This window comes from Strix uralensis, chromosome 33, assembly GCF_047716275.1.
Source record: "Strix uralensis isolate ZFMK-TIS-50842 chromosome 33, bStrUra1, whole genome shotgun sequence".
In the NCBI taxonomy this organism is placed as follows: Eukaryota; Metazoa; Chordata; class Aves; order Strigiformes; family Strigidae; genus Strix; species Strix uralensis.
The window spans coordinates 913,260-938,634 of NC_134004.1; the positions used below are offsets into that span (position 1 = coordinate 913,260).

Sequence of the window (25,375 nt, forward strand, 5' to 3'; positions counted from 1 at the left end):
GCGGTCCCGCTCGTCCGTCCCGTCCAGCACCGCCCCGGGGAGGGGTGGGTGGGGTGGGGGGGGCCCGATCCTGCCCAGCCCGGGGGGGGGCAGCCCCAGCCTGGCCCCCTGCACCCCGAGTCCCCGCGGTGGCCCCGGCGGTGACGGTGGCGGTGGCACCACGTGGCCCGGACGCACCCAAACGAGGAACCGGCTGCTCCATCCCGGGCAAAGGGCTTTAACTGGGGGGGGCTGATTCCGCGGGGGGGGGGGGGGGGGCACGGCAGCACCCATAGGCCCCCCCCCGCCCCGCCCCTGGGCTCCCGCCGGGGCCACGCTGGGAGGGGGCTGCGTCCCTGTCCCACCCCCACCCATGGGGGTCCCTTCACCCGTGGGGAGCAGCGACACCGGCCCCCCCTCCACTGCGAGCGCGGGGGGGGGGCACCATCCCCACCCACTGTCCCTGACGCCCAAACCAGCCCTTGTGGCTACCAAGCGTCCAGCGGTGGCCACTGAGAGCGGCTGTCCCAGGGAGGGGGGGGCTGTGATAGCGTTAGGGTCTGGGGAGGGGGGGGGGCTGCTGGGGGAGGGGAGGGGGGGGCACCAGACACCCGCTGCCCCCCCCCCATCATTGGTGCCACAGTGTGGGGGGGGGCTGGAGGCCACCCACCCCCCCCCCCACCCTGAGCCCATCACCGTGGCCTCTGGCCGGGTCTCCTGAGTGGGGTGGGGGCACTGGAGGTCGCTCCCCCCCGCCCCCCCCTCCTTGGTGGCCCCCCCCGGGGTACCCACTGGTCATGGACCACGTAGGGGGGGACACTGTGGCCACAGATTGAGGGGCTACTACAGCCAGGCAGCAGGAGGTCACGGTGGCCACAGCTGAGGGACCGTGGCCACGGCTGCTGCGTGGGGGGGGCGGGGGGGGACGACCACGGTCAATCATAGGAGGGACCTTGGTGACATGTGAGGGGCCGTGGCCAGGCGAGGGGGACTGAGGCCACCGTGGCCGTGGGATCGTGGCCACGCATGGAAGATCGTGGCCACTGTGGTCACACATGGGGGAACAGTGGCCACGTCTATGGGGGGACACCATGGCCACGCATGGGGGGAGTAGGGCCACTGTGGCCACTGACGGGGTACCACAGGCATTAGGGGGTGGATGCCCCGGCCACGTGGTCACACATGGAGAACGGTGGAGAATGGTGGCCATAAAAGGAGAACAGTGGCCATAAAAGAACTGTAGCCGTGCATTGAGAATGGTGGCCATGGGTGAACAGTGGCCATGGGTGGAGAACAGTGGCCACGCATGGAGAACCGTAGTCATGAGTGGAGAACGGTGGCCATGCATGGAGAATGGTGGCCATGCAAGAACTGTAGCCATGCATTGAGAATGGTGGCCACGCATGGAGAACGGTGGCCACGCGTGGAGAACTGTAGTCATGAGTGGAGAATGGTGGCCATGCAAGAACTGTAGCCATGCATTGAGAATGGTGGCCATATGTGGAGAATGGTGGCCACACGTGGAGAACGGTGGCCACGCGTGCAGAACGGTGGCCACGCGTGCAGAACGGTGGCCCTCTTGGGGCCCTGGCACTTGCCCCTGCGGGCAGGATGAAAGCGCAACGTCCATGGGGGCAGTCGGGGGGACGGCGCCACGTTGGCCACGGTGGGGACCACCCTGTTGGCCCCACACCCCCACCCACAGTACATGGGGGTGTGTGTGGGGGGGGTGTGGCCCTCAGCCCCCCACCCCACTCGGAGCAGCCTGAGGGGGGGTTGAGCCCATCCCCCAGAGCCCCCAAAGCCCCCCTGGTCCCCCCCCACACCCCGGCTGTGGCAGAGCCATAGAGCTGGGGGAGGGGGGGGACATGGACCAGGACACCCCGAGGGGGGGGGGGGGGTCACTGGGTGGGTCTGGGGGTCCTGGCTGGTCGGGGGGGGCAGGGGCTGGAGCAGCAGGATGCTGTGGAGGAGGAAGGTGGCAGCGAAGGCCACAAAGACACCCCCCGTGGGCAGCGTGGAGTGGGGGGGGGTCTGTGTGAAAGGGGAGGGGGGGCCCCCCCGTGAGCTGTGTGTCATCGTGTCCCCCCCCCCCCAGCCACAGCAACTGTCACCATCTGGGGAAGTCACGGGGCAAAGTCCACAGGGTGGAGGACAGGAGCCACGGCGGGGGGGGGGGGGCGTGGTGTGACACCCATCGGGGGGGGGGTGACACCAACAGGGGGTCGGGGTGGAGCTGACACACACACCCCCCCCCCCGTCCAAGGGGTGACAGGGACCCCCTTGTTATAAAATAAAGGGGGGGGGGCAGGGAGCAGCACCCCCCCCCCCCATTTCCTGGACACTTGGGTTCCCCACAGCCCCCTCAGGGTGGGGGGGGGTCTCCCTAGGGTGGGGGGGGAGCTGGGGGTAAAGGGGAGGGGGGACACAAGGGACCACGGTGGAGGCGGCGGTGGGGGGGGGGCGGTGTGTGTCCCCCAGGATCAGGCTCCTGGCTGTGCCCTCACGTGGGAGTGGGGGGGTCACGGACAGACAGACCCCACCCCCTCCCACCCCCAGGACCCCCAGGGTGGGGGGGGGGTCACAGCCGTGGCCATGGTGGGGGGGCAGGTCAGGGGGTGCAAGTAGAGGCCAGAGGCTGGGGCAGATCTTGGTTTATTGATAAAAAGGGGGGGGGCGTGGGGGGGGCAGAGGCCTAACGACCTCGTTACATCTCATTATGAGAGAGTGCCCCCCCCCGGGAAGGGAGAGGGGGGGGCACTAATGATTCCAGTGGCAACAGCGGGAATCCCCCCCCAAATCACAGTCCCCCCCCTTCACCCCCCTTCACCCCCCCCCCCTCCCCTTTCCCAGCTCATCCATGTCACAAATGTGCCTGTTCTCAGGGCGGGGTCGCCCCCCCCGCGCCCCCCCTCCCCCCCCCGCCATGGGGGGCACAGTGAGTTTTCCCCCCTCCCCCCAAACAGTCCAAGCTCCCCCCTTGCGGGGGAGGGGGGGGCACTGCCAGGGCTAGGGGGCGGGGAGGGGGGGGGCAGCGCCGTGGGGCACCAACACCCTGCCCAGCCCCATGACAAGGGATGGGGGGGTGGGGGGGTGAGGTGATGGGGTGGGGGGGTCAAAACCCCAAATCTGGGGCTGGGGGGGTCAGAAATCGGGGTCCTCGGAGTCGCCGGGGGGCTGGGGCTCGTCCCGCCCCCCCCAGACGAAGCGGTAATTGTCCTCCAGCGCCTGCTGCCGCCGCCGCTCCTTCTGCGCCTCCTCCGTGCCCTGGATCTGGGGACAGGGATGTGGCGGGGGGGGGGACACACGGATGTCACAGAGGGGGGGGACACCCCCCCACGTGCCTCAGTTCCCCCCCCCCCCCCCCCCCACTCACCAAGATGTTGAAGAAAATCTCCTTGAGGTTCTTGGTGTCCTCCTCCGACAGCCACTGCGCCTCGTCCTCGTCGCCCCCCCCCCGTCGTCACGATCTTGATCTCGATTTTCCCTGGGGGAAGGAGGATGCAGGGGGGTGACGGGGGGTGACAGGGGGGTCCCCCTAAGTTGTACCCCCCCCCCAAAGCCCTACCTTCAGCCCGCAGCCCCTCCTTGGCCAGCAGCTCCCGCACCTCGCTCTCGATGTGGTGGAGCTGGGGGTTGTCCCGCCCCATCTCCTGGCGGGGGGGGGCCCGCTGGTGGGCGCTGCCGGGCCCGATCCTGCTCACCCGCACCCTCACCCGCCCGTCGGCCGGCGAAACGGGGCTGCCCTTCCTCCCGGCCCCCTCCTCTTCCTCCTTCTCCCCCCCTGCGCCGGGGCCGCCCCCATCCAGCTTGTCCATGAGGCGGTTGAGGGTGGAGGCCAAGGACTTGGACGCCTGGTTCCGGTCGAACTCGCCCTTCAGCCCCTCCGTCTCCAACTCATCCTCCACCTGCAGGGGGGGGGACAAGGGGGGGTCACAGGGGGGTCCCCAGCGTGGCCAGGGGGTCCCCAGGGCGGTGTCCCACCTCGTTGATGATGTTGTCGAACTCCTTCTCCATCTCCGTCTTCACCTCCTCCTTCAGCTGCGCCATCTGCTCGCGGGGCAGCAGAACGGCCTCCAGCTCCTTCTCGAAGCCGCCCAGCAGGTCCCCATCTTCCTCCTCATCCTCCTCTTCCTCCTCCGGTCGCTCCCTCTCACCCACTGGAGGCTCCTCGGGAACAGGGGGATCCGGGGGAGCCTTCGCCGCTGCTGCCGCCTCCTCCTCCTCCTCCTCTTCCTCGCTCGCCTTCTCCTTGGCCTGGAGGCAGCGGGAGGGGTCCCGTGAACAACCCTCGGTGCCGACGGGGAAACTGAGGCAGGGAGACGCTGCCCGAGGGGCCCGTCCCCGCCACGGGTGGGCGCGGGGCGAGACGTGGGTCGTCACCCACCTTCTTGGTGCTCTCCTTCAGCTCCTCGATGAACTGGAGCAGGTCCCCGGGGCTCCTGATCACTTTGAAATGGATTTTCTTCCGCGTATCTACAAAGCGACCACCACAACGGGCAGGCGGGAAGGACGGGGATGGAGAAGGCCCACGGCACGTGCGCAGGGACACGGAGAGGCCACCGTGGGCCACCTCCTCGGGGACTCACCAGCTGCCCGGCCAGCGGCCGCCTTCAGGGACGGCTCCTCTGCCTGCGGGAAGGAAACGGGGTGATGGAGCCCAAAACGGCTCCTCTTAACGTGACGCCCACCCTGCTCACCCTCACCAGTGGCCACCGGGGTGTCCCTGCAGTGGCCAGGGGACTCACCCTGGTGCTGTCCTGCTGGCCACCGCCTTTGCCGGTCACCTCACGCACCCGCTCCCAAAAAGCCGCCTCCTTGGCTGGGCCCGGCTCGTCCCTCGGCGGGGCTGGCACGGGAGGAGGGGACGGGCACGGCTGGCACCGGGCAGCCCCGAGGACGCCGCCCTGGCCAGCAAACGCCCGCGGGGTGGAGGGGGGGTGAGGACGGGACACGGGGCTGTACCGTCACCGCGAGCCGCCGGCGGGCCCTGGAGCGGCTCAGCGGGGGCCTCGGCGTCCCTCTCGCTCCACAACCTCGTGTCCAGCGTCTTGAGCTCCTCCGAGATCTCCTCCACCTTCCGCTTGGTGTCAGCTGGAGGGACAGAGGGGACCCCGTGTCACCCCCGGGGCGGGGGGGATCCCCTGGATTTCCCCCCCCCCCCACCCCGTGCCCGATACTCACAGACTTGGGCGCGGACGTACTCGACGTACTGCGCGGGGCTGAGCGCCGGCTGGCAGAGGATGGGCTGCGGCGCGGCGCCGGCGGGCGGGCGCAGGAAGGGGTGGTGGCAGATGCGGGTGGTGTGGACGGTCAGGACGTAGGAACACGACTGCGGCTCGTCCACCCGGGCGATGTAGTCGCCAGCTCCCTCCTCGCACAGGAACTGCGGCGAGAGGCGTCAGGCGGCGGCGGCACCGCGGGGACATCGCGGGCGTCACCCGCGCCGGGGGCTTACCCGGACTTCGGCCTCCCTGGCTCGGCCGGTGAGGTCGCAGCGGGAGCCGTTGACGTAGCTCTGGCTGTGGTAGCGCTTCAGGCGGTGCTGCTTGGAGGCCTGGAGGGGGACGAGGGACCCCTGGGGATTCGCCGCTGTCTCGTAACGGGGTTGAGCGAGGGGACGGCGGTGACGCCGCGGAGGGGGAAGCCCAAACCTTGGCTGTCTCGTCATCCCAGTCAAACGCCGACTGGTAGTAGCCGAGGAAGAGGACGTCGCCTTTGATCTCCGACTCTGCAGCGAGAGGCAAGAGTTGCGCGGGCAACGCTGGAGGAGGGCAGCGGGGTGAGGGGGGGGGACACACACACAATCTGCCCCTTCCCCCTCCCAGACCCTCCCACCATTCCCGGCGGCCCCGGCACCTTCCACGTGGTACTGCTGGATGTGCTTCCCGTAGCAGAACTCGTACGTCCACCAGTCCTTGGTCTGGAAAAGACGGGGAAAAACAACGAGATCAGGATGGATGGTGTAGGGTGACCCCCCCTCCGCTGCTTTACCCCCCGCCCCGCGTCGCTCACCTTGACGAGGCACGGCGCAGCCGCCATGGGCCGCAGGAGCTCGGCGACGCCGGAGCCGTTGTAGAGCTGCGCCTCCTCCTCGGGGTCGGGCTGGCGCCGAACAGCCGCGGGCGGGAGCCGACACTCGTAACGCTGCTTGAACTTGGATGCCACCGTCACCACGTCCTCCGTCTGGCGCTGGGGAGGGGGGGACATCTCTCAGGGTCCCCAGGGACCAGACGACGGACGCAGAAGCCCGGCTGAGCGGTGTCAGGATGGAACCTGTCACCACTTCCCCCTGCCAGGGAAATCAGGGCAAACCGCAGCCCTGCCCCGCCCCCAGCGCCTCCATTTCTCCCCGTTAACGGGCTGTGACACGGGCACAGACCTGTCGCTGCCACCCCACACCCCCAGCAGCTGTCGGGGGGGGCTCCAGGCTGAGCCCCAACCCTTGAGGGGCTGCTCGCACCCAACAGCCCGATGCCACCCCGCGTGGGGCAGCGGCCGGGGCCACATGGCCAGCGGCTGCCTGCGGGAGGGGGGGGCCCCTCCCTGCCCAAATGTGGGGAGCTGAGGCGCGGGGTGGGGGCCAGTCCCCGCCCTTTGTCACCAGGGGAAAGAACTTTGCTCCGCGGCGAGGCCCAGCCAGCGCCGAGCTGCTGCGGACACACGCGGAAGTCGCGGCCCCGCCGAGCGCCAGGACGGTGCTGGGGGGGGGTCACCATCGCCCCGGGGACACCCCAGGCCTGGCTGCGCCCCACGGCTGCCAGGAGCTGCTCAGCGGAGACAAACGGGAGGTGAGAGCGGTACGGGACCCCCCCAGCCCCGCTCCCCACCCCAGTCCCAGTGCTCCCAGTACAACCCCCAGGCACGCCCAGTGACCCCCACCGGTGCTGATTCCTCCCAGTCAGGGCTCTGGCCCGGTCACAGCCCGTTTGCTCCCCCCGTGCCCCCCCAGACCAGCCCCAGCGACCTCCCGCCGCGGGACAGCCCCGGGCAGGTCCCCTACCCCGGGCTGGTGCCCCCCACCCCGGTTCAACGCCCCCGGCACCACCCCGGGCCGGTGCCACCGTCCCCGCCAGTGCCCGGCCCGGCGGCCCCACCCCGCTACGAGCCCAGGGCGGAGCCGCCGTCCCCGGGAGGGCCCCAGACCGGTGCCTTTGCCGCCGGTGGGACCCCCGGGCCGGCGCCCCCAACCCTGGTACCACCCCGGTACCGGGGGGCCGGTGCCCTCGCCCGCAGCACGGTGCTCCCGTCGCCGGTACCAGCACGGGCCGGTGTCCCCGTCCCCAGCAGGACCCCGGACCGGGCCGCCAACCCCGGCAGCGCCTCCGCCCGGTGCCCCCGCCCCGGCAGGACCCCACACCGCCGGCCCCGCTCCCGGTACGACGCCAGGTCGGTGCCTCCCAGCCCCGGTGGAGTCCCCAGACCGGTGCCGGTGCCCGGCCCCGCCGCGGCCCCCCACACCGGTGCCCCCGACCCCGGGCCCACCTGCCCGGCCAGCACGGGCTCGGCGAGGATCTCGAGGCCGTACTTGAGCTCGCTCAGCTCCTGCAGGTTGAGGGCGGCGCGGGCCCCCCGCAGCGGCCGCCCCGGGCCCAGCACCGCCAGCACCACCAGCAGCGCTGGCCCCGGGCCCGGGCCCCGCCGCGCCGCCATCTTCCCCCCCCCCCCAGCCGCCACCGCCCAGCCACTTCCGCCCGCCGCCTCCCCGCGCCCGCCCCGCCCCTCGGCGGTTCGCGCAGCGGTTGGGCCGCCCGCCCGCCCGTCAGCGCTCATCGCGCCTCTTATTGGTCGCTGCCCTGCGAGGAGGGCGCGAGGGTTGAGGCCGCCGTGGGAGGGCGGAGGCCCCGCCCCGGGGTGAGGCGATTGGGCTGAGTCAGCGCGGGCGGCAGCCAATCGCCAGGCGGGGCGAGGCCGGCGCCCATGACGTCACGCCGAGTTCTTAAAGGCGCAGGGCGGCGGCGCCTCTGCCGGCTCCTCATTGGCCGAGCCGGATGCAGGCGATCCCGGCGGCCTGATTGGCGGAGGGAGGCAAGAGCATCCCGAAAGGGGGGGGGGGGGGGGATATCACGTGATTACCGGAGCCGGGAGGAGGGGGCCCGGCCCCGCTCCAGGGTGAGGCCCCCGTGTGCACGGCGACAGCCCCGGGCGCGCCCCCGCGGGGCCTCTCCCGCTCTCGCTCCCCCCTTCCCCGAGACCCCCCCGCCGCGGGGTTCGAGCGGGGCGCAGCCGGACCCCCCCCCGCCCCCCCCCCGCGTCCCCCTGCACCCCCCCTACTCCCCCCCCATCTCCCTACGGCCGCCCCCGCCCCGTGCCCCGACATCCCTGGTGACCCCCCCCCCCCCCCGCGGCCCCCAACCTCCCCCCAACACCCCCAAAACCTCCCCCCAGCCCCTCAGCACCCCCCCAGCCCCCTCCAGGACCCTTCAGCAGCCCCCAAACTCCTCTCACCCCCCCCAGTCGCCCCCCCAGTCCCCCCCCCAGCACCCCCCCAGCATCCTCCCAGCCCCCCCCCCCGGTGCAGGCAGGGCGCAGGCAGCCCAGGCCCGGCCCCCCCCCGGCGCCCCCCCCCCCGGCTCAATGGGGCCGTTGTGCGGCCCACGCGTGGGCACAAAGCCGCCCTGTGGCAGCCGGAGCCCCCGCCGATCCGGGGGGGGGCCGGGGGGGGGCTGATCCCCGCTCCTCCCCCCGCGCCAGGCCCGATGCGACGGTGACACCGGCGGCCGCCCCCTCCCCTCTTTGTGCCCCCCCCCCCCCCCGAAGCTCCCCCCGCCCCTCCCGGGGCTGCGGCGGTGCCGTTCCCGGCCGGGGCCGCCGGGGGCGCCCTGCCCCCCCCCCCCCCGCCCCCCCCCCGCCCCCCCCCCGCTGCCGGTGCGCGGCCGCGGAGCGCCGGGACCCGCCGGCGGAGCCAGGTAGGGCCGGAGCCACCCAGCGCCCCCCGGCCCCCGCCCTTGTCGCGACATGTCGCGGTGGGGGGTGGCATCTGCCGCCGCCCCACGGACATCGCCCCCCTCCGAGCCCCCCCCCCCCGCATCCCCCGGCACTCCCAAGGCCGCCGGGCCCCTCCGAACCCCCGGACACCCCCAGCCCCCCCCCCGCATCCCCCATCCCCGCTGCACCCCCCAGCCCCGGGACACCCCCACCCCCCCCATCTCCTGACCCCCCCCCAGCTCCCCCCAACATCCCCCTGCCCCCCCCCAACCCCCCCGCATTCCCCCCAAACCCCCCCACCCCCCCCGGTCCCTCTGTACCCCAGATCCGTCCACCCCCCCGACCCCCCCCGATCCCCACTGCCTGACCCCCCCCCTCCTGCTCCCCCCTTTAAACCGTCGGGGGGGGGGTCTGGGGGATCCCCGGCTGCGGCCATGTCCCTGGGGGGGGTTGGGGGGGGTGGGTGGGTCTGTGGGTGCCCCCCCCCACCCCTGAGGCTGCCCCCTTGTCCCCAGGCCGGTGTCGCGGGGGGCAGAGCCATGAGCGTGGGCTGAGACCCCCGGCCCCCACCCCGACCCCACCGGGACCCTCGCCCGCCCCGAGGTGAGGGCACTGGGAGGCACTGGGAGGCACTGGGGGGCACTGGGAGGCACTGGGGAGTGTGGTGGAGGGGGTGCAGCCACATGGGTGCAGCAGAAAGGGGGCACTGGGTTGTACTGGGGGACTGGGAGTACTGGGACGTACTGGGGCCTTTGGGTGGCAGTGCAGGGTGTGGGGGGCACTGGTTTGCACTGGGATGTGTTGGGAGCCACTGGGGGAAACTGGGAGGTGCTGGGGGCACTGGGACATGGTGGGGGCGCTGGGCGCACGGGGAGGGGGGGGGGCATGGTGATTTTACTGGCAGATGGCTGAGTTGCACTGGGGGCACTGGTTTGCACTGGGAGGTGCTGGGGGCACTGGGAGGAGCTGGTTTGCACTGGCTGCACTGGGAGAAGCTGTGGGCACTGGAGGGCACCGGGTTACACTGGGGGTACTGGGAGGTGCTGGGGGCACTGGGAGACACTGGTTTGCACTGGGGAGCTGGGGGCACTGGGTTGCACTGGGGACACTGGGGGGCACCAGATTGCACTGGGGGCACTGGTTTGCACTGGGAGCACTGGCAGATGCTGGGAGGAGCTGGGGGCACTGGGAGGTGCTGGGGACACTGGGTTGCATTGGGGGGCACTGGCTTGCACTGGGAGGTGCTGGGGGGCACTGGAAGGTGCTGGGGCCACTGGGGGGGTTGCGCTGGGGGGCACTGGGGGACACTGGGAGGCGCTGGGGACACTGGGGGGTTTGCACTGGGGGGCACTGGGGGCACTGGGAGGTGCTGGGTTGCACTGGTTGGCGCTGGGGGACCTGGGAGGTGCTGGAGACACTGGGGGGCACTGGGTTGCACTGGGGGGCACTGGGTTGCACTGGTTGGCACTGGGGGCACTGGGAGGTGCTGGGGACACTGGGGGGTTTGCACTGGGGGGCACTGGTTGGCACTGGAGGGCACTGGGAGGTGCTGGGACCACTGGGGGGCACTGGGTTGCACTGGGGGACACTGGGGGACACTGGGAGGCGCTGGGTTGCACTGGGAGGTGCTGGGGACACTGGGGGGTTTGCACTGGGGGCACTGGGTTTGCACTGGGTTGCACTGGGAGGCGCTGGGGACACTGGGAGGTGCTGGGGACACTGGGGGGTTTGCACTGGGGGGCACTGGGGGCACTGGGTTTGCACTGGGTTGCACTGGGAGGCGCTGGGGACACTGGGAGGTGCTGGGGACACTGGGGGGTTTGCACTGGGGGGCACTGGGGGCACTGGGTTTGCACTGGGTTGCACTGGGAGGCGCTGGGGGCACTGGGAGGTGCTGGGACCACTGGGGGACACTGGGAGGTGCTGGGGGCACTGGGTTTGCACTGGGTTGCACTGGGTTGCACTGGGGGACACTGGGGGACACTGGGAGGCGCTGGGTTGCACTGGGAGGTGCTGGGGACACTGGGGGGTTTGCACTGGGGGGCACTGGGTTGGCACTGGGAGGCGCTGGGACCACTGGGGGGCACTGGGTTGCACTGGGGGACACTGGGAGGTGCTGGGGGCACTGGGTTTGCACTGGGTTGCACTGGGAGGTGCTGGGGACACTGGGGGACACTGGGTTGCACTGGGGGACACTGGGGAGGTGCTGGGGGACACTGGGCGGCACTGGGTTTGCACTGGGTTGCACTGGGAGGCGTCTGGGGACGCTGGGGGGGGTTTGCACTGGGCGGCACTGGTGGCCACTGGTTGTCACTGGTGGCGCGGGGGCGGGGGGGTGACGCGCGTGTCCCCGCAGCCCCCCCCGTGCCAGGATGCGGGGGGCCCAGCGCCCCCTCTGCCTGCTGCTGCTGGCCACGGCCTCGCTGGCCGCCCTCTACCTGCACCTCTGGGCACCCAAGGGCCCCCCCAGCGTGGACCTGCGGCGCCCCCTCCCCCCGCGCGCCTGCTGCCCCCCCCCCCTGCCCCCCCCCCGCCCGCTCCTACCCCCACGTCCCCCTTCCGCCTCAAGGACGAGGTCATGGAGTAAGGACCCGCGTCGGCACGGGGGGCACCCATGGGTGGGGGTACCCGGGGGGGGGGGTGGGGGTAGCCATGGGTGGGCGGCATCTCGGGGGGGGGCACCCGTGGGTGGGGAGGGACCTAATAGAGGTGGGGGGGGCAGCTATGGGGTGGGGACACCCATGGGTGGGGGCTGGGGCACACATGGGGTGGGGGCATCTCAGGGTGGGGGGCACCCATGGGTGGGGGGGGGCACCTATGGGGGTGGGGGGCACCCATGGGCTGGGGGCATCTCAGGGTGGGGGCCACCCATGGGTGGGGAGGGACCTAATAGAGCGTGGGGGGGGGCACCTATGGGGTGGGGACTGGGGCACACATGGGGTGGGGGGCACCCATGGAGGGGGAGGCCTCGTGGAGGTGGGGGGGCACCTATGGGGTGAGGGCACCCATGGGGGGGGGGGGAACTCGTGGAGGGGGGGGGGGCACCCATGGGTGGGGGGTAGCCAAGGGTGGGGAATCCGGGGCTCATCGGGGGGGGTGCACCCCAGGGTGAGGGGGGGGTGGGACACCCATGGGGAGGGGATCGGGGGGTGCCAGGGTGGGTGACAAGGCGGTGACAGGGTGGTGGTGGGAAGGTGACACGGTGGTGCTGGGCGGTGCCAGGGTGGGTGACAAGGTGGTGGTGGGTGGTGGCAGACGGGTGACAAGGCAGTGGCAGGGTGGTGCTGGGGCAGTGCCAGGGCAGGTGACAAGGAGGTGACAGGGTGGGTGACAAGGTAGTGGTGGGTTGGGTGACAAGGTAGTGGTGGGTGGTGGCAGGTGGGTGACAAGGTGGTGTCAGGGTGATGCTGGGCAGGTGACAAGGTGGTGCTGGGTGGTTCCAGGCAGTGCCAGGGTGGGTGACAAGGTGGTGCCAGGTGGGTGATGAGGAGGTGACAGGGCAGGTGACAAGGTGGTGCCAGGGTGGGTGACAAGGTGGTGCTGGGCGGTGCCAGGGCCGGTGACAAGGAGGTGACAGGGCAAGTGACAAGGTAGTGGTGGGTGGTGGCAGGTGGGTGATGAGGAGGTGACAGGGGAGGTGACAGGGGAGGTGACAGGGGAGGTGACAGGGGAGGTGACAAGGTGGTGCTGGGCAGTGCTGGGTGGTGCCAGGGTGGTGCTGGGCAGGTGACAAGGTGGTGCTGGGTGGTGCCAGGGCGGGTGACAAGGAGGTGACAGGGGAGGTGACAAGGAGGTGCCGGGCGGTGGGTGCCGGGCGGTGGGTGCCCCTGGCCGCGGGGTGACCGGGGCCCGCAGGCTCCTGCCCAGGAACGGCTGCTCGTGCGCGGCGGGGCCGGGGCTGGCGCTGCCCCTCCAGCGGGGGCTCTTCGGGCAGGGCCCGGCCGTGGAGTTCGCCAGCGCCTTCGCGCCCGGGGAGCGGCAGCGGCTGCAGCGGCAGCGCGAGAGGGAGTATCACAGCTACCGGCTGCGGTGAGCGCGGGGACCCCCTGGGGGGCGGTGTGGGGCGGGGGGACCCCCAGGGTCAGTGTGGGGCAGGGGGACCCCCAGGATGAGTGTGGGGCGGGGGGACCCCAGGGGTCAGTGTGGGGCAGGATGGGATCCCCAGGATGAGTGTGGGGCAGGGGGACCCCCAGGGTCAGTGTGGGGCAGGGGGACCCCCAGGGTCAGTGTGGGGCAGGATGGGACCCCCAGGATGAGTGTGGGGCAGGGGGACCCCCAGGATGAGTGTGGGGCAGGGGGGGACCCCGGGGATCAGTGTGGGGCAGGATGGGACCCCCAGGATGAGTGTGGGGCGGGGGGACCCCGGGGGTCAGTGTGGGGCAGGGGGGGACACCCTGGGGGTCAGTGTGGGGCAGGATGGGACCCCCTGGGGGGCAGTGTGGGGCAGGGGGACCCCCAGGATGAGTGTGGGGCAGGGGGACCCCCAGGGTAGTGTGGGACAGGGGGGGACCCCGGGGGTCAGTGTGGGGTGGGGGGGACCCCGGGGCGGTGTGGGGCGGGGGGGGACCCCGGGGGCGGTGTAGGGCAGGATGGGATCCCCAGGATCAGTGTGGGGCAGGGGGGGACCCCCAGGGGATCAGTGTGGGGCAGGGGGACCCCCAGGGTCAGTGTGGGGCGGGGGGGGACCCCGGGGGTCAGTGTGGGGAAGGATGGGACCCCCTGGGGATCAATGTGGGGTGGGGGGGGGACCCCGGGGGTGGTGTGGGGCAGGATGGGACCCCCTGGGGGTCAGTGTGGGGCTGGATGGGACCCCCTGGGGACCAGTGTGGGGCAGGGGGACCCCCAGGGTCAGTATGGACCGGGGGGGGACCCCAGAGGCAGGGGGGGCCAGGGGGGCCCCGGGGGCGGTGTGGGGCAGGATGGGACCCCCAGGAGCAGTGTGGGGCAAGGGGGGACCCCCTGGGGATCAGTGTGGTGCAGGATAGGACCCCCTGGGCTCAGCATTGGGTGGGGGGGGACACCCTCGGCTCGGTGTGGGGTGAGGAGGGACCCCGAGGGGCGGGGGGGGGGGGGCAGGATGGGACCCCCTGGGGATCAGTATGGGGCAGGGGGGGACCCCGAGGATGAGTGTGGGGCAGGGGGACCCCCAGGGTCAGTGTGGGGCAGGGGGAGACCCCCCCATGAGTGTGGGGCAGGATGGGACCCCCAGGGATCGGGGGGGGGGCAGGAGGGGACCCCCTGGGCTTCAACTTGGGGTAGGATGGGACCCCCCGGGCTCTGTGTGGGGCAGGGGGCTGTGGGGGGGGTCAGGGTGCCCCGCGGCTGAGCCCCCCCCCCCCGCAGGGTGCAGTCCCCGGCCGAGCAGCTGCTGATCGCTCGGGCCAACTCCCCCCTCGAGTACCCGGCGCAGGGGGTGGAGGTGCGGCCGCTTGCAGACGGTCCTGGTGCCCGGTGAGGGGGGGGGGCGCGGGGGGGGCCGGGGGAGCGGGGGGGGGGGCACAAGGGTTGGGGGGGGTACAGCAGCATTGGGGTCATGGGCTCGAGGGAGGGGAGTGTCTGGGGGGGGCAGGATGGGGGGGGCGGGGGGGTCACACACACACACACACCCCCCCACACCCCACCCACCCCCCCGAGGGTCTCTGGGGGTCGCCCCCGGCCCCGCTCACCTCCCCCGTGTGCGGCCCCACAGGGCTCAGCCTGCAGGCGACAGGCAGGAAAGTGTACCAGGTGAGGGCAGGGGGTGGGCAGGGCACGATCCTGCGTGGGCAGGGGGTGGGCAGGGAGTGGGCAGGGAGTGGGCAGACCATGGGCAGGGGGTGGGCAGGGTTGGGCAGGGCATGATCCTGAGTGGGCAAGGGGTGGGCAGGGCACGATCCTGCGTGGGCAGGAGGTGGGCAGGGAGTGGGCAGACCATGGGCAGGGAGTGGGCAGGGCACGATCCTGAGTGGGCAGGGAGTGGGCAGGGGGTGGGCAGGGCACGATCCTGAGTGGGCAGGGGGTGGGCATGGTTATGGGCAGGGGGTGGGCAGGGCACGATCCTGAGTGGGCAGGGGGTGGGCAGGGAGTGGGCACGGGGTGGGCAGGGCACTATCCTGCGTGGGCAGGGCATGGGCAGGGAGTGGGCAGGGGGTGGGCAGAGCATGGGCAGGGTTATGGGCAGAGCACGATCCTGAGTGGGCAGGGGGTGGGCAGGGTGCAGACAGGGTGTGGGAAGGGGGTGGGCAGGGAGTGGGCAGACCATGGGCAGGGGGTGGGCAGGGCACGATCCTGCGTGGGCAGAGCATGGGCAGGGGGTGGGCAGGGAGTGGGCAGGGCACGATCCTGCGTGGGCAGGGGGTGGGCAGGGAGTGGGCAGGGCACGATCCTGAGTGGGCAGGGCATGGGCAGGGCGTGGGCAGGGGGTGGGCAGAGCATGATCCTGAGTGGGCAGGGTGTGGGCAGGGTGTGGGAAGGGGGTGGGCAGAGCATGGGCAGGGTTATGGGCAGAGCACGATCCTGAGTGGGCAGGGGGTGGGCAGGGCGTGGGCAGAGCACGGGCAGGGGGTGGGCAGGGCACGATCCTGAGTGGGCAGGGGGTGGGCAGGGTTATGGGCAGGGCGTGGGCAGGGCGTGCTCCCGCGTGGGCAGAGCAGCCCCCCCGGAGCAGGGGGGGGTCCCGGCGGGTGCTCCCGTGCCGCCCCCCCCAGGTGAACCTGACGGCCACCCTGGGGACATTGACCGTGGCCGCCGTGGTGGAGGGCGTGGAGCTGCGGGGGGAGGGGCAGCCCCACCTCTCCCTGGCCGCCGCCCGCCGGGACCACCTGAACCGGCAGCTCCAGTTCGTCACCTACACCAGCACCCAGTTCCACCCCGACACCGCCGACATCGGTGGGTGCTGCCGGGGGCACCTGGATGGTGTCACGGGTGGGACCCGCGTGGGCGCTGTGGGTGGGACGTGGATGAGTGTTATGGGTGGGACCTGGGTGGGTGCTGGTCTTTGGGGTCCCATGGGTGGGATCTGGATGGGTGCTGTGGGTGGGACCTGGATGGGTGCTGTGGGTGGGACCTGAATGGGTGCTGGGTTTTGGGGTGCTATGGGTGGGATCTGGATGGGTGCTGTGGGTGGGACCTGGATGGGTGCTGGTCTTTGGGGTCCCATGGGCGGGATGTGGATGGGTGCTGTGGGTGGGACCTGAGTGGGTGCTGGGTTTTGGGGTCCCATGGGCGGGATGTGGATGGGTCCCATGGGTGGCACCTGGATGGGTGCTGGTTTTTGGGGTCCCATGGGCGGGATGTGGATGGGTGCTGTGGGTGGCACCTGGGTGGGTGCTGGTCTTTGGGGTCCCATGGGTGGGATATGGATGGGTGCCATGGGTGGCACCTGGATGGGTGCTGTGGGTGGCACCTGGATGGGTGCTGGTCTTTGGGGTGCCATGGGTGGGATCTGGATGGGTGCTGTGGGTGGGACCTGGGTGGGTGCTGGTCTTTGGGGTCCCATGGGTGGGATATGGATGGGTGCCATGGGTGGCACCTGGATGGGTGCTGTGGGTGGCACCTGGATGGGTGCTGGTCTTTGGGGTCCCATGGGTGGGATCTGGATGGGTGCTGTGGGTGGGACCTGGGTGGGTGCTGGTCTTTGGGGTCCCATGGGCGGGATGTGGATGGGTGCCATGGGTGGCACCTGGATGGGTGCTGTGGGTGGCACCTGGATGGGTGCTGGTCTTTGGGGTCCCATGGGTGGGATCTGGATGGGTGCTGTGGGTGGGACCTGGATGGGTGCTATGGGTGGGACCTGGATGGGTGCTGGGTTTTGGAGTGCTATGGGTGGGACGTGGATGGGTGCTGGTCTTTGGGGTACCATGGGTGGCACCTGGATGGGTGCTGTGGGTGGCACCTGGATGGGTGCTGGTTTTTGGGGTCCCATGGGTGGGATGTGATGGGTGCTGTGGGTGACACCTGGATGGGTGCTGGTTTTTGGGGTCCCATGGGTGGGGCATGGATGGGTGTTGGTCTTTGGGGTGCCATGGGTGGGACCCCATGGGTGCTGGTTTTTGGGGTGCCATGGGTGGGACCTGGATGGGTGCTGTGGGTGACACCTGGATGGGTGCTGGCCCTGCGGGTGCCACGGAGGGTCCCTGCCCTGTGGTGGCAGCACAGCCCAGCTCGGGCCTGGTGCCCCCACGTCCCGTGGTGGTGCCCGAGGGCGCAGGGCACCCTGAGGCAGGCGGGTGTCGCCCCCCCGGGACACCCAGCGCCCCGTTGGCCTTCCAGTGCAGTTCTGCACCGAGGGACACGCCGCCGCCTTCCCCATCCGCATCCGGCACCCGCCCACCCCCCGCCTCTACGGGCCGCCCCCCCCCGGCGACGGGGACGGGGATGGAGGTGAGTCACGGGGACCCCCCCTCTGCACCCCAAAACCAATCCCCCCAGTGCTGGGGTGCCCCAGTCCTCCCAGTGTGGAGTCCTAGTCCTCCCAGTCCTCCCGGTGTTGGGGGGCTCAGTCCTACTGGTGCCACGGTGTCCCAGTCCTCCCAGTGTGGGGTGCCCAGTCCTCCCAGTGTAGGGGCTCAGTCCTACTGGTACCAGGGTGCCCCAGTCCTCCCAGTGTGGAGTCCTAGTCCTCCCAGTCCTACCAGTGTTGGGGGGCTCAGTCCTACTGGTGCCAGGGTGTCCCAGTCCTCCCAATGTGTGGCCCCAGTCCTCCCAGTCCTCCCAGTGTGGGTGCCCAGTCCAGTATTGGGGTGCTCAGTCCTCCCAGTGTTGGGGTGCCCAGTCCTCCCAGTGTGGGGTCCCAGTCCTCCCAGTGTTGGGAGGCCCAGTCCTCCCCGTGTGGGGTCCCAGTCCTCCCAGTCCTCCCAGTGTGGGTGCCCAGTCCAGTATTGGGGTGCCCAGTCCTCCCGGTGTTGGGAGGCCCAGTCCTCCCAGTGTGGGGTCCCAGTCCTCCCAGTCCTCCCAGTGTGGGTGCCCAGCCCAGTATTGGGGTGCCCAGTCCTCCCGGTGTTGGGAGGCCCAGTCCTCCCAGTGTGGGGTCCCAGTCCTCCCAGTCCTCCCAGTGTGGGTGCCCAGCCCAGTATTGGGGTGCCCAGTCCTCCTGGTGTTGGGGGGCCCAGTCCTCCCAGTGTGGGTGCCCAGTCCTCCCAGTATTGGGGTGCCCAGTCCTCCCAGTGTTGGGGTGCCCAGTCCTCCCTGTGTGGGGTCCCAGTCCTCCCAGTCCTCCCAGTGTGGGTGCCCAGTCCAGTATTGGGGTGCTCAGTCCTCCCGGTGTTGGGGGGCCCAGTCCTCCCAGTGTGGGTGCCCAGTCCTCCCAGTGTTGGGGTGCCCAGTCCTCCCTGTGTGGGGTCCCAGTCCTCCCAGTCCTCCCAGTCCTCCCAGTGTGGGTGCCCAGTCCAGTATTGGGGTGCCCAGTCCTCCTGGTGTTGGGAGACCCAGTCCTCCCAGTGTGGGGTCCCAGTCCTCCCAGTCCTCCCAGTGTTGGGGTGCCCAGTCCTCCCAGTGTAGGGGCTCAGTCCTACTGGCACCAGGATGTCCCAGTCCTCCCAGTGCCCCCAGTGTTGGGGTTCCCAGTGCTCCCAGTGCCCCCCCCCGCAGGGTACAACATCTCGGCGCTGGTGACCGTGGCCACCAAGACCTTCCTGCGCTACGACAAGCTGCGGGGGCTCATCGCCAGCATCCGCCGCTTCTACCCCTCCGTCACCATCGTGGTGGCCGACGACAGCCAGCACCCCGAGCCCCTGCAGGGCCCCCACCTTGAGCACTACCTCATGCCCTTCGGCAAGGTGGGGGGGGCTCGGGGGGGGCGTTGGGGGGGCGTCAGGGTCGGGCTGGGGGATGGAGAGGTTGGGGGAAGGGTGTGGGGTTGGGGGCAACTGGAGAGAGGGGGATATGGGGGGGCTGGTAGGGGGATGGGGCTGCGGGACCCTGGGGGGGGGGGGCTGGCAGGGCTGTGGGACCCCAGGGTGGGGGGCAGTGGGGGTCTGGCAGGGCCATGGGGCTGTGGGAGCCCAGAGAGGAGGGGTAATGGGGGTCTGGCAGGGCTGTGAGGCCCCAGGAAGGGGGGGCACAGAGGTGACAGAGGGGTGGGTCCCCACGGAGAGGGCACATAGGGGGTCTGGCAGGGCCGTGGGACTGTGGGACCCTGGGGAGGGGGGGGTGGGGGGAACTGGCAGGGCCATGGGGCTGTGGGACCCCCAGGGCAGGGGGACGTGGGGGTGGCAGAGGGGTGGGACCCCACTGAGGGGGCACATGGGGGTGTGACAGGGCTGTGGGGCTGTGGGAGCGCACAGAGGGGGCACATGGGGGTCTGGCAGGGCCATGGGGCTGTGGGACCCCCAGGGACGGGGGGACACGGGGGTGACAGAGGGGTGGGTCCCCACAGAGGAGGCACATGGCGGGTCTGGCAGGGCCGTGGGACTGCAGGACCCTGGGGAGGGGGGTGTGGGGGGGGCCTGGCAGGGCTGTAGGGCTGTGGGACCCCAGGGTGGGGGGACATGGGGGTCTGGCAGGGCTGTGGGACTGCAGGATCCTGGGGAGGGGGGTGTGGGGGGAGCTGGCAGGGCTGTGGGACCCCCAGGGAGGGGGGACGTGGGGGTGGCAGAGGGGTGGGACCCCATGGAGGGGGCACATGGTGGGTCTGACAGGGCTGTGGGGCTGTGGGGGGACCCCAGGGAGGGGGGACACAGCGGGACTGGCAGGACGGTGACTCCCTGGGGTGGGGGGACACGGCAGGACTGTGGCAGGGCCGTGGGGCAGGCGTGGGGCAGGTGTGGGCCAGCGGGCACCCACTGACAGTGGCCCCACAGGGCTGGTTCGCCGGGAGGAACCTGGCGGTGTCGCAGGTGACCACCAAGTACGTGCTGTGGGTGGACGACGACTTCATCTTCACCCCCCGCACCCGCCTGGAGAAGCTGGTGGACGTGCTGGAGAGAACCAGCCTGGACCTGGTGCGGGGGGGGCACCCAAGGGCGCGGGGGGGGCACCCGTGGGGTGCTGGTGGCCAGGGGGGCCCCATGAGCCGGGGAGGGGGGTCCTGGGGCCATCCCAGTGCCTCAGGGGGGTGATGCTGGGGGATACTGGGAATATCTCAGCTCCCAGTGCCTCAGGTGGGCGATGCTGGGGGATACTGGGAATATCTCAGCTCCCAGTGCCTCAGGTGGGTGATGCTGGGGGATACTGGGAATATCTCAGCTCCCAGTGCCTCAGGTGGGCGATGCTGGGGGATACTGGGAATATCTCAGCTCCCAGTGCCTCAGGTGGGCGATGCTGGGGGTCCCGGGGGTCTCTCGGTGCCCGGTCCCAGCTCCCGGTGCCGTCCCGCAGGTGGGCGGCGCGGTGCGGGAGATCACGGGCTACACCACCACGTACCGGCAGCGGCTGAGCGTCGAGGGCGGCGGCGCGGGGGGCGACTGCCTGCGCACGCGGCCGGGCTTCCACCACCGCCTGGCCGGGTTCCCCGCCTGCGTCGTCACCGACGGCGTCGTCAACTTCTTCCTGGCCCGCACCGACAAGGTCCGGCAGGTCGGCTTCGACCCCCGCCTGCGCCGCGTCGCCCACCTCGGTGAGAGCTGGGGGGTCTGGGGGGCGCTGGGGTGTTCCTGGGAGGGGGTCTGGGGGGCCTGGGAGAGGGTCAGGGGGTCCTGGGGAGGGTCTGTGGGGGGGGATCTGGGGGACCCAGGAGGAGGGGGACTGAGAGGGGGGTCCTGGGGTGTCGCTGAGAGGGCTTTGGGGGGTCCTGGGGGTGGGTGGAGGATCCTGGGGGTGCTGGGGTGTCCCTGGGAGGGGTTTGGGGGACCTGGGGGTGGGCAGGAAATCCTGGGGGCACTGGGGTGTTCCTGGGAGGGGTTTGGGGGGTTCTGGGGGGCCTGGTGGTGGGCAGGGGATCCCTGGGGGGCACTGGGGTGTTCCTGGGAGAGGGTCAAGGGGTCCTGGGGAGGGTCTGTGGGGGGGGACCTGGGGGACCCAGGAGGAGGGGGACTGGGAGGGGGGTCCTGGGGTGTCACTGAGAGGGGTTTGGGGGGTCCTGGGGGTGGGTGGAGAATCCTGGGGGTGCTGGGGTGTTCCTGGGAGGGAGTCTGGGGGGCCTGGGAGAGGGTCAGGGGGTCCTGGGGAGGGTCTGTGGGGGGGACCTGGGAGAGTTTTGGGGGACCAGGAGGAGGGGGACTGGGAGGGGGTTCCTGGGAGGCACTGGGGTGTTCCTGGGAAGGGGTTTGGGGGATCTTGGGGCGCCTGGTGGTGGGCAGGGGATCCCTGTGGGGGCACTGGGGGTTGGGGGGGGTCCTGGGGGGTTGGGGCCTGGGAGAGGGTCAGGGAGTCTTGGGGAGGGTCTGTGGGGGGGACCTGGGAGGGTTCTGGGGGACCCAGGGGGAGGAGGACTGGGAGGGGGGTCCTGGGGGTGCTGAGGTGTCCCTGGGAGGGATTTGGGGGGTCCTGGGGGTGCTGGGGGTGGGTGGGGGGTCCTGGGGGGGGCACTGGGGTGTCCCTGGGAGGGGATCTGGGGGCCTGGGGGTGGGCAGAGGATCCGGGGGGGGGCTGGGGTGTCCCGGGGGGGAGGCTGGGGAAGGGCCTGGGGGGGTCCTGGGGGTAACGGGGGGTGGAAAGGGCGTCCTGGGGAGGGTCTGAGGGGGGATCTGGGGGGCTCCTGGGAGGGGGGAGTCTGTCCGTCCTGGGAGAAGGTCTGGGATGGCCAGGGTGGGGTGGTTGTTGGTGTCCTGGGTGGGAGAGGGCCGGGGTGTCCCGGGGGGGGGTGTTGAGGTCTCGGGGTGCTGGGGGGGGAGGGGTGTAGGGTGTCCTTAGGGGGGAGGTTCAGACATCGGGGGTCCCCGGGGAAGAGCAGGGGGCTGAACGCTGTGGGCCTGGGGAGTCTCAGACATGGGGAGCCCCTGGGGGGGGAACTGGGGGGGGGCTGAGGGAACTGGGGACCCCTGGGGAGGGAACTGGGGGGGCCTGAGGGAACCGGGGACCCCCTGGGGAGGGAACTGGGGGGGGCTGAGGGAACCGGGGACCCCAGGGAAGGGGAAGGGGGGGTCCCCCAAACCATGGGTCCTGCCGGGGGGGGGGGTGTGGGGAGCACTGGGACTCCGGGACGATTGAGGGAATGCTGGGGGGGCGGTGCTGGAGCCCCCCTGGCGGCACTGAGCCTGTTTTGGGGTGTCTCCCCCCCCCAGAATTCTTCATCGATGGGCTGGGGGTGCTGCACGTGGGCTCCTGCGAGGACGTGGTGGTGGATCACGCCTCGAAGCTGGCGCTGCCGTGGCGCCGGAGCGAGGGCGAGCGGCAATACGCGCGGTACCGCTACCCCCCCGCGCGCGACGACAGCCTGCGCCTCAAGCACCGCCTCTTCTTCTTCAAGAACCGCTTCAAGTGCATGGCCGGCAACTAGCCCGCGGCCACCGCTGGCCACCTGCCATGGGCCACCCCCATGGGTCACTACTGAGGGCCAATCCCAGGGCCCACCGCCATGGCCACCCCCCCAGGGTCACCACCCAGTGCCACCGCCATGGGCCACCCCCAGGGCCACCACCACGGGCCGCCCCAGGGCCACCGCCATGGGCCACCACCACGGGCCACCCCAGGGCCACCGCCATGGGCCACCCCAGTGCCACCCTCATGGGCCACCACTTTGGGCCACCCCAGGGCCACCCCCCCCATGGGCCACCCCAGGGCCACGCCCGTGGTCCACCCCAGGGTCACCGCCATGGGCCACCCCAGTGCCACCCCCATGGGCCACCACTTTGGGCCACCCCAGGCCACCCCCCCCATGGGCCACCCCAGGACTGTGGCCACCCTGGAGCACCTCTGACCCCCCCCCCCCCCCCCCGCGGTGTTTTTAGCTCTTTTGTACTTTGGGGGGTGGTGGTGGCGGGGGGGGGACACACCCCCCCCCCCCAGGGGGACCCAGGGGTCCGGGTGCCCCCCCCCCACCTTTTTTGTCCCCGTGTCCCCCCCCGAGACTCAGTTTTCTATTGTACAGCCCCTCCCCCACGCTGCTGCCAGGATTTTTGTGCCAAGTCTCGGCCCCAACCCCCCCCCCCACCCCCCTGGGACCCCCCAGAGCCAGGCGGGGGGAGGGGCTGCCCCCCGCCCTCCCCCCCCCCCGCTCTTTTCTACCCGATGGATGGTGAGATTTTAACCAGACCGAAATCTGCCTCTTTTTTCAGAAAAACAGGGCCCCCGCCCCACCCCCTCACACCTTAGCCCCGCCCCTTCAGCCCCACCCCTTCCACAAGCCCCGCCCACCCCATAGCCACGCCCCCTACATACTTTAGCCCCGCCCTTCTCCAAGCCCATTGGACCCCCTTTCTGTAAGCCCCGCCCACTCCCGCTTAGCCCCGCCCCTCAAGCCCCCACCCATCTTAGCCACGCCCCTTCATTCAAGCCCCCCCCGCCCCTCCCCCCCCCCAATGTCCGACCCCCTGGTGCAAGTGGGTGACAACACGGGGGGGTCCCCATGGGGTGGGGGTGCCCATGGGTGGGGGGTCCCTGTGGGGCGGGTCACTGGGGCGCGGGGGAGGGGGGGGTGTGTCCCAGGGGTGGGGGCGGGGCCAGGCTGGAGATGTCTGGTCGGGGGAGGGGCCATGGGGTGCTTGGGGGGGGGTGTGGGGGTCCCAGGTCCCCCCATGTGACCCCTGAGTGGGGGCGCCCAGAGCCCCCCGTCTGCTGGGTGCTCAGCCCCCACCCTACGCTGTGACCCCCCCACCCCGGGGACTCTCCTGAGTCCCGCTGCACCCCACCCCCACCCACCGGGGTCCCATCCTGCCCCAGCACCCACCAGGGTTCCCCCAGCACCCACCGGGGTCCCATCCTGCCCTGCAGTGAGGGGCTGCAGGGCCACGGCCACGCCAGGGACAGGGACACGCCAGGACAGGGACACACCAGGGACAGGGACACGCCAGGACAGGGACACGCTGGGACAGGGACATGCCAGGACAGGGACATGCCGGGACAGGGACATGCCAGGGACAGGGACACACTGGGACAGGGACATGCTGGGACAGGGACACGCCGGGACAGGGACACGCCAGGACAGGGACACACCAGGGACAGGGACATGCCAGGACAGGGACATGCCAGGACAGGGACACACCAGGGACAGGGACACGCTGGGACAGGGACACACCAGGGAAAGGGACATGCCGGGACAGGGACACACCAGGGACAGGGACACGCCGGGACAGGGACACGCTGGGACAAGGACACACCAGGGACAGGGACACACCAGGACAGGGACATGCCAGGGACAGGGACACGCTGGGACAGGGACACGCCAGGACAGGGACACACCAGGGACAGGGACACGCCAGGGACAGGGACACGCCAGGGACAGGGACACGCCGGGACAGGGACACACCAGGGACAGGGACACGCTGGGACAGGGACACGCCAGGACAGGGACACACCAGGGACAGGGACATGCCAGGGACAGGGACACGCTGGGACAAGGACACGCCAGGCACCGTGTCCATACATGGATGTGCTGGGGACAAGGCCATGGACACACGTGGGACAGGGACACGCCATGGACATGCTGGAGACAAGGGGATGGCAGGAACACGGGCACGGCTGGGACAGGGACAGGGACCCACAGCGGACATGCGAGGGACAAGGACACGGACCCTCAAGGGACAAGGCCACGCCAGGGCCAGGGTTGGGGTCGTCCAGCTCCTGGGGGTCCCACCCCAGTGCCCCACCTTGATGTCCCCATCTTAGGTGCCATCCCAGCCCGGTCCCATCCTGGTGACCCATCCCGGTGTCCCATCCCAGTGTCCCCATCCTGCTGTCCCAGCCCCATGTCCCCATCCCGGTGTCCCATCCTCATGTCCCAGTCCAGTGTCCCCATCCCAGTGTCCCCCTCCTGGTGTCCCATCCCAGTGAGGACATCCCGACATTGCAGGTACCATCCCGGTGTCCCCATCCCAATGTCCCCACCCTGTCCCCCATCCCAATGACCCATCCCAGTGTCCCCAGTCTGATATCCCATCCCAGCATCCCCCAGCCTGGTGTCACAGTCCAGTGTCCCCAGTCCCATCCCCCATCCCAGTGTCCCCATCCCCATCCCCCATCCCAATGCCCCCAGTCCCATCCCAGTGTCCCCATCCCAGTGTCCCCAGTCCCATCTCAGTGTCCCCATCCCCATCCCCCATCCCAGTGTCCCCATCCCAGTGTCCCCATCCCCATCCCAGTGTCCCCAGTCCCATCCCCCATCCCAGTGTCCCCATCCCAGTGTACCCAGTCCCATCCAAGTGTCCCCATCCCCATCCCCCATCCCAGTGTCCCCAGTGCCATCCCCCATCCCAGTGTCCCCAGTGTCCCCATCCCCATCCCCCATCCGAATGCCCCCAGTCCCATCCCAGTGTCCCCAGCCCCATCCCCCATCCCAGTGTCCCCATCCCAGTGTCCCAGCCCCATCCCCCATCCCAATGTCCCCAGTCCCATCCCAGTGTCCCCAGTCCCATCCCCCATCCCAGTGTCCCCATCCCAGTGTCTCCATCCCCAT

The 25,375-nt window shown here is 71.1% G+C and overlaps 2 protein-coding genes across 2 annotated transcripts; one reads left to right on the top strand and one right to left on the bottom strand.

Annotated features, from left to right (window-relative positions):
- Nucleotides 1-2,618: 2,618 nt before the first annotated feature.
- On the bottom strand, nucleotides 2,619-7,640 carry OS9 (OS9 endoplasmic reticulum lectin). Its single transcript, XM_074853757.1, is given in 15 exon segments — nucleotides 2,619-3,252; nucleotides 3,356-3,434; nucleotides 3,436-3,466; nucleotides 3,548-3,887; nucleotides 3,964-4,236; nucleotides 4,367-4,455; nucleotides 4,569-4,611; nucleotides 4,728-4,828; nucleotides 4,945-5,073; nucleotides 5,164-5,365; nucleotides 5,438-5,536; nucleotides 5,634-5,710; nucleotides 5,839-5,902; nucleotides 5,995-6,171; nucleotides 7,465-7,640. Coding segments are annotated over 15 exon segments (2,001 nt in total). The 5' UTR covers nucleotides 7,633-7,640; the 3' UTR covers nucleotides 2,619-3,123.
- A 3,713-nt stretch (nucleotides 7,641-11,353) lies between these two features.
- B4GALNT1 (beta-1,4-N-acetyl-galactosaminyltransferase 1) lies at nucleotides 11,354-22,865 on the top strand. Its single transcript, XM_074853614.1, is given in 11 exon segments — nucleotides 11,354-11,490; nucleotides 12,763-12,936; nucleotides 14,251-14,335; nucleotides 14,337-14,358; nucleotides 14,597-14,634; nucleotides 15,594-15,774; nucleotides 17,158-17,268; nucleotides 18,475-18,662; nucleotides 19,686-19,826; nucleotides 20,203-20,440; nucleotides 22,047-22,865. Coding segments are annotated over 11 exon segments (1,398 nt in total). The 5' UTR covers nucleotides 11,354-11,485; the 3' UTR covers nucleotides 22,262-22,865.
- The last annotated feature ends 2,510 nt before the right edge of the window (nucleotides 22,866-25,375 follow it).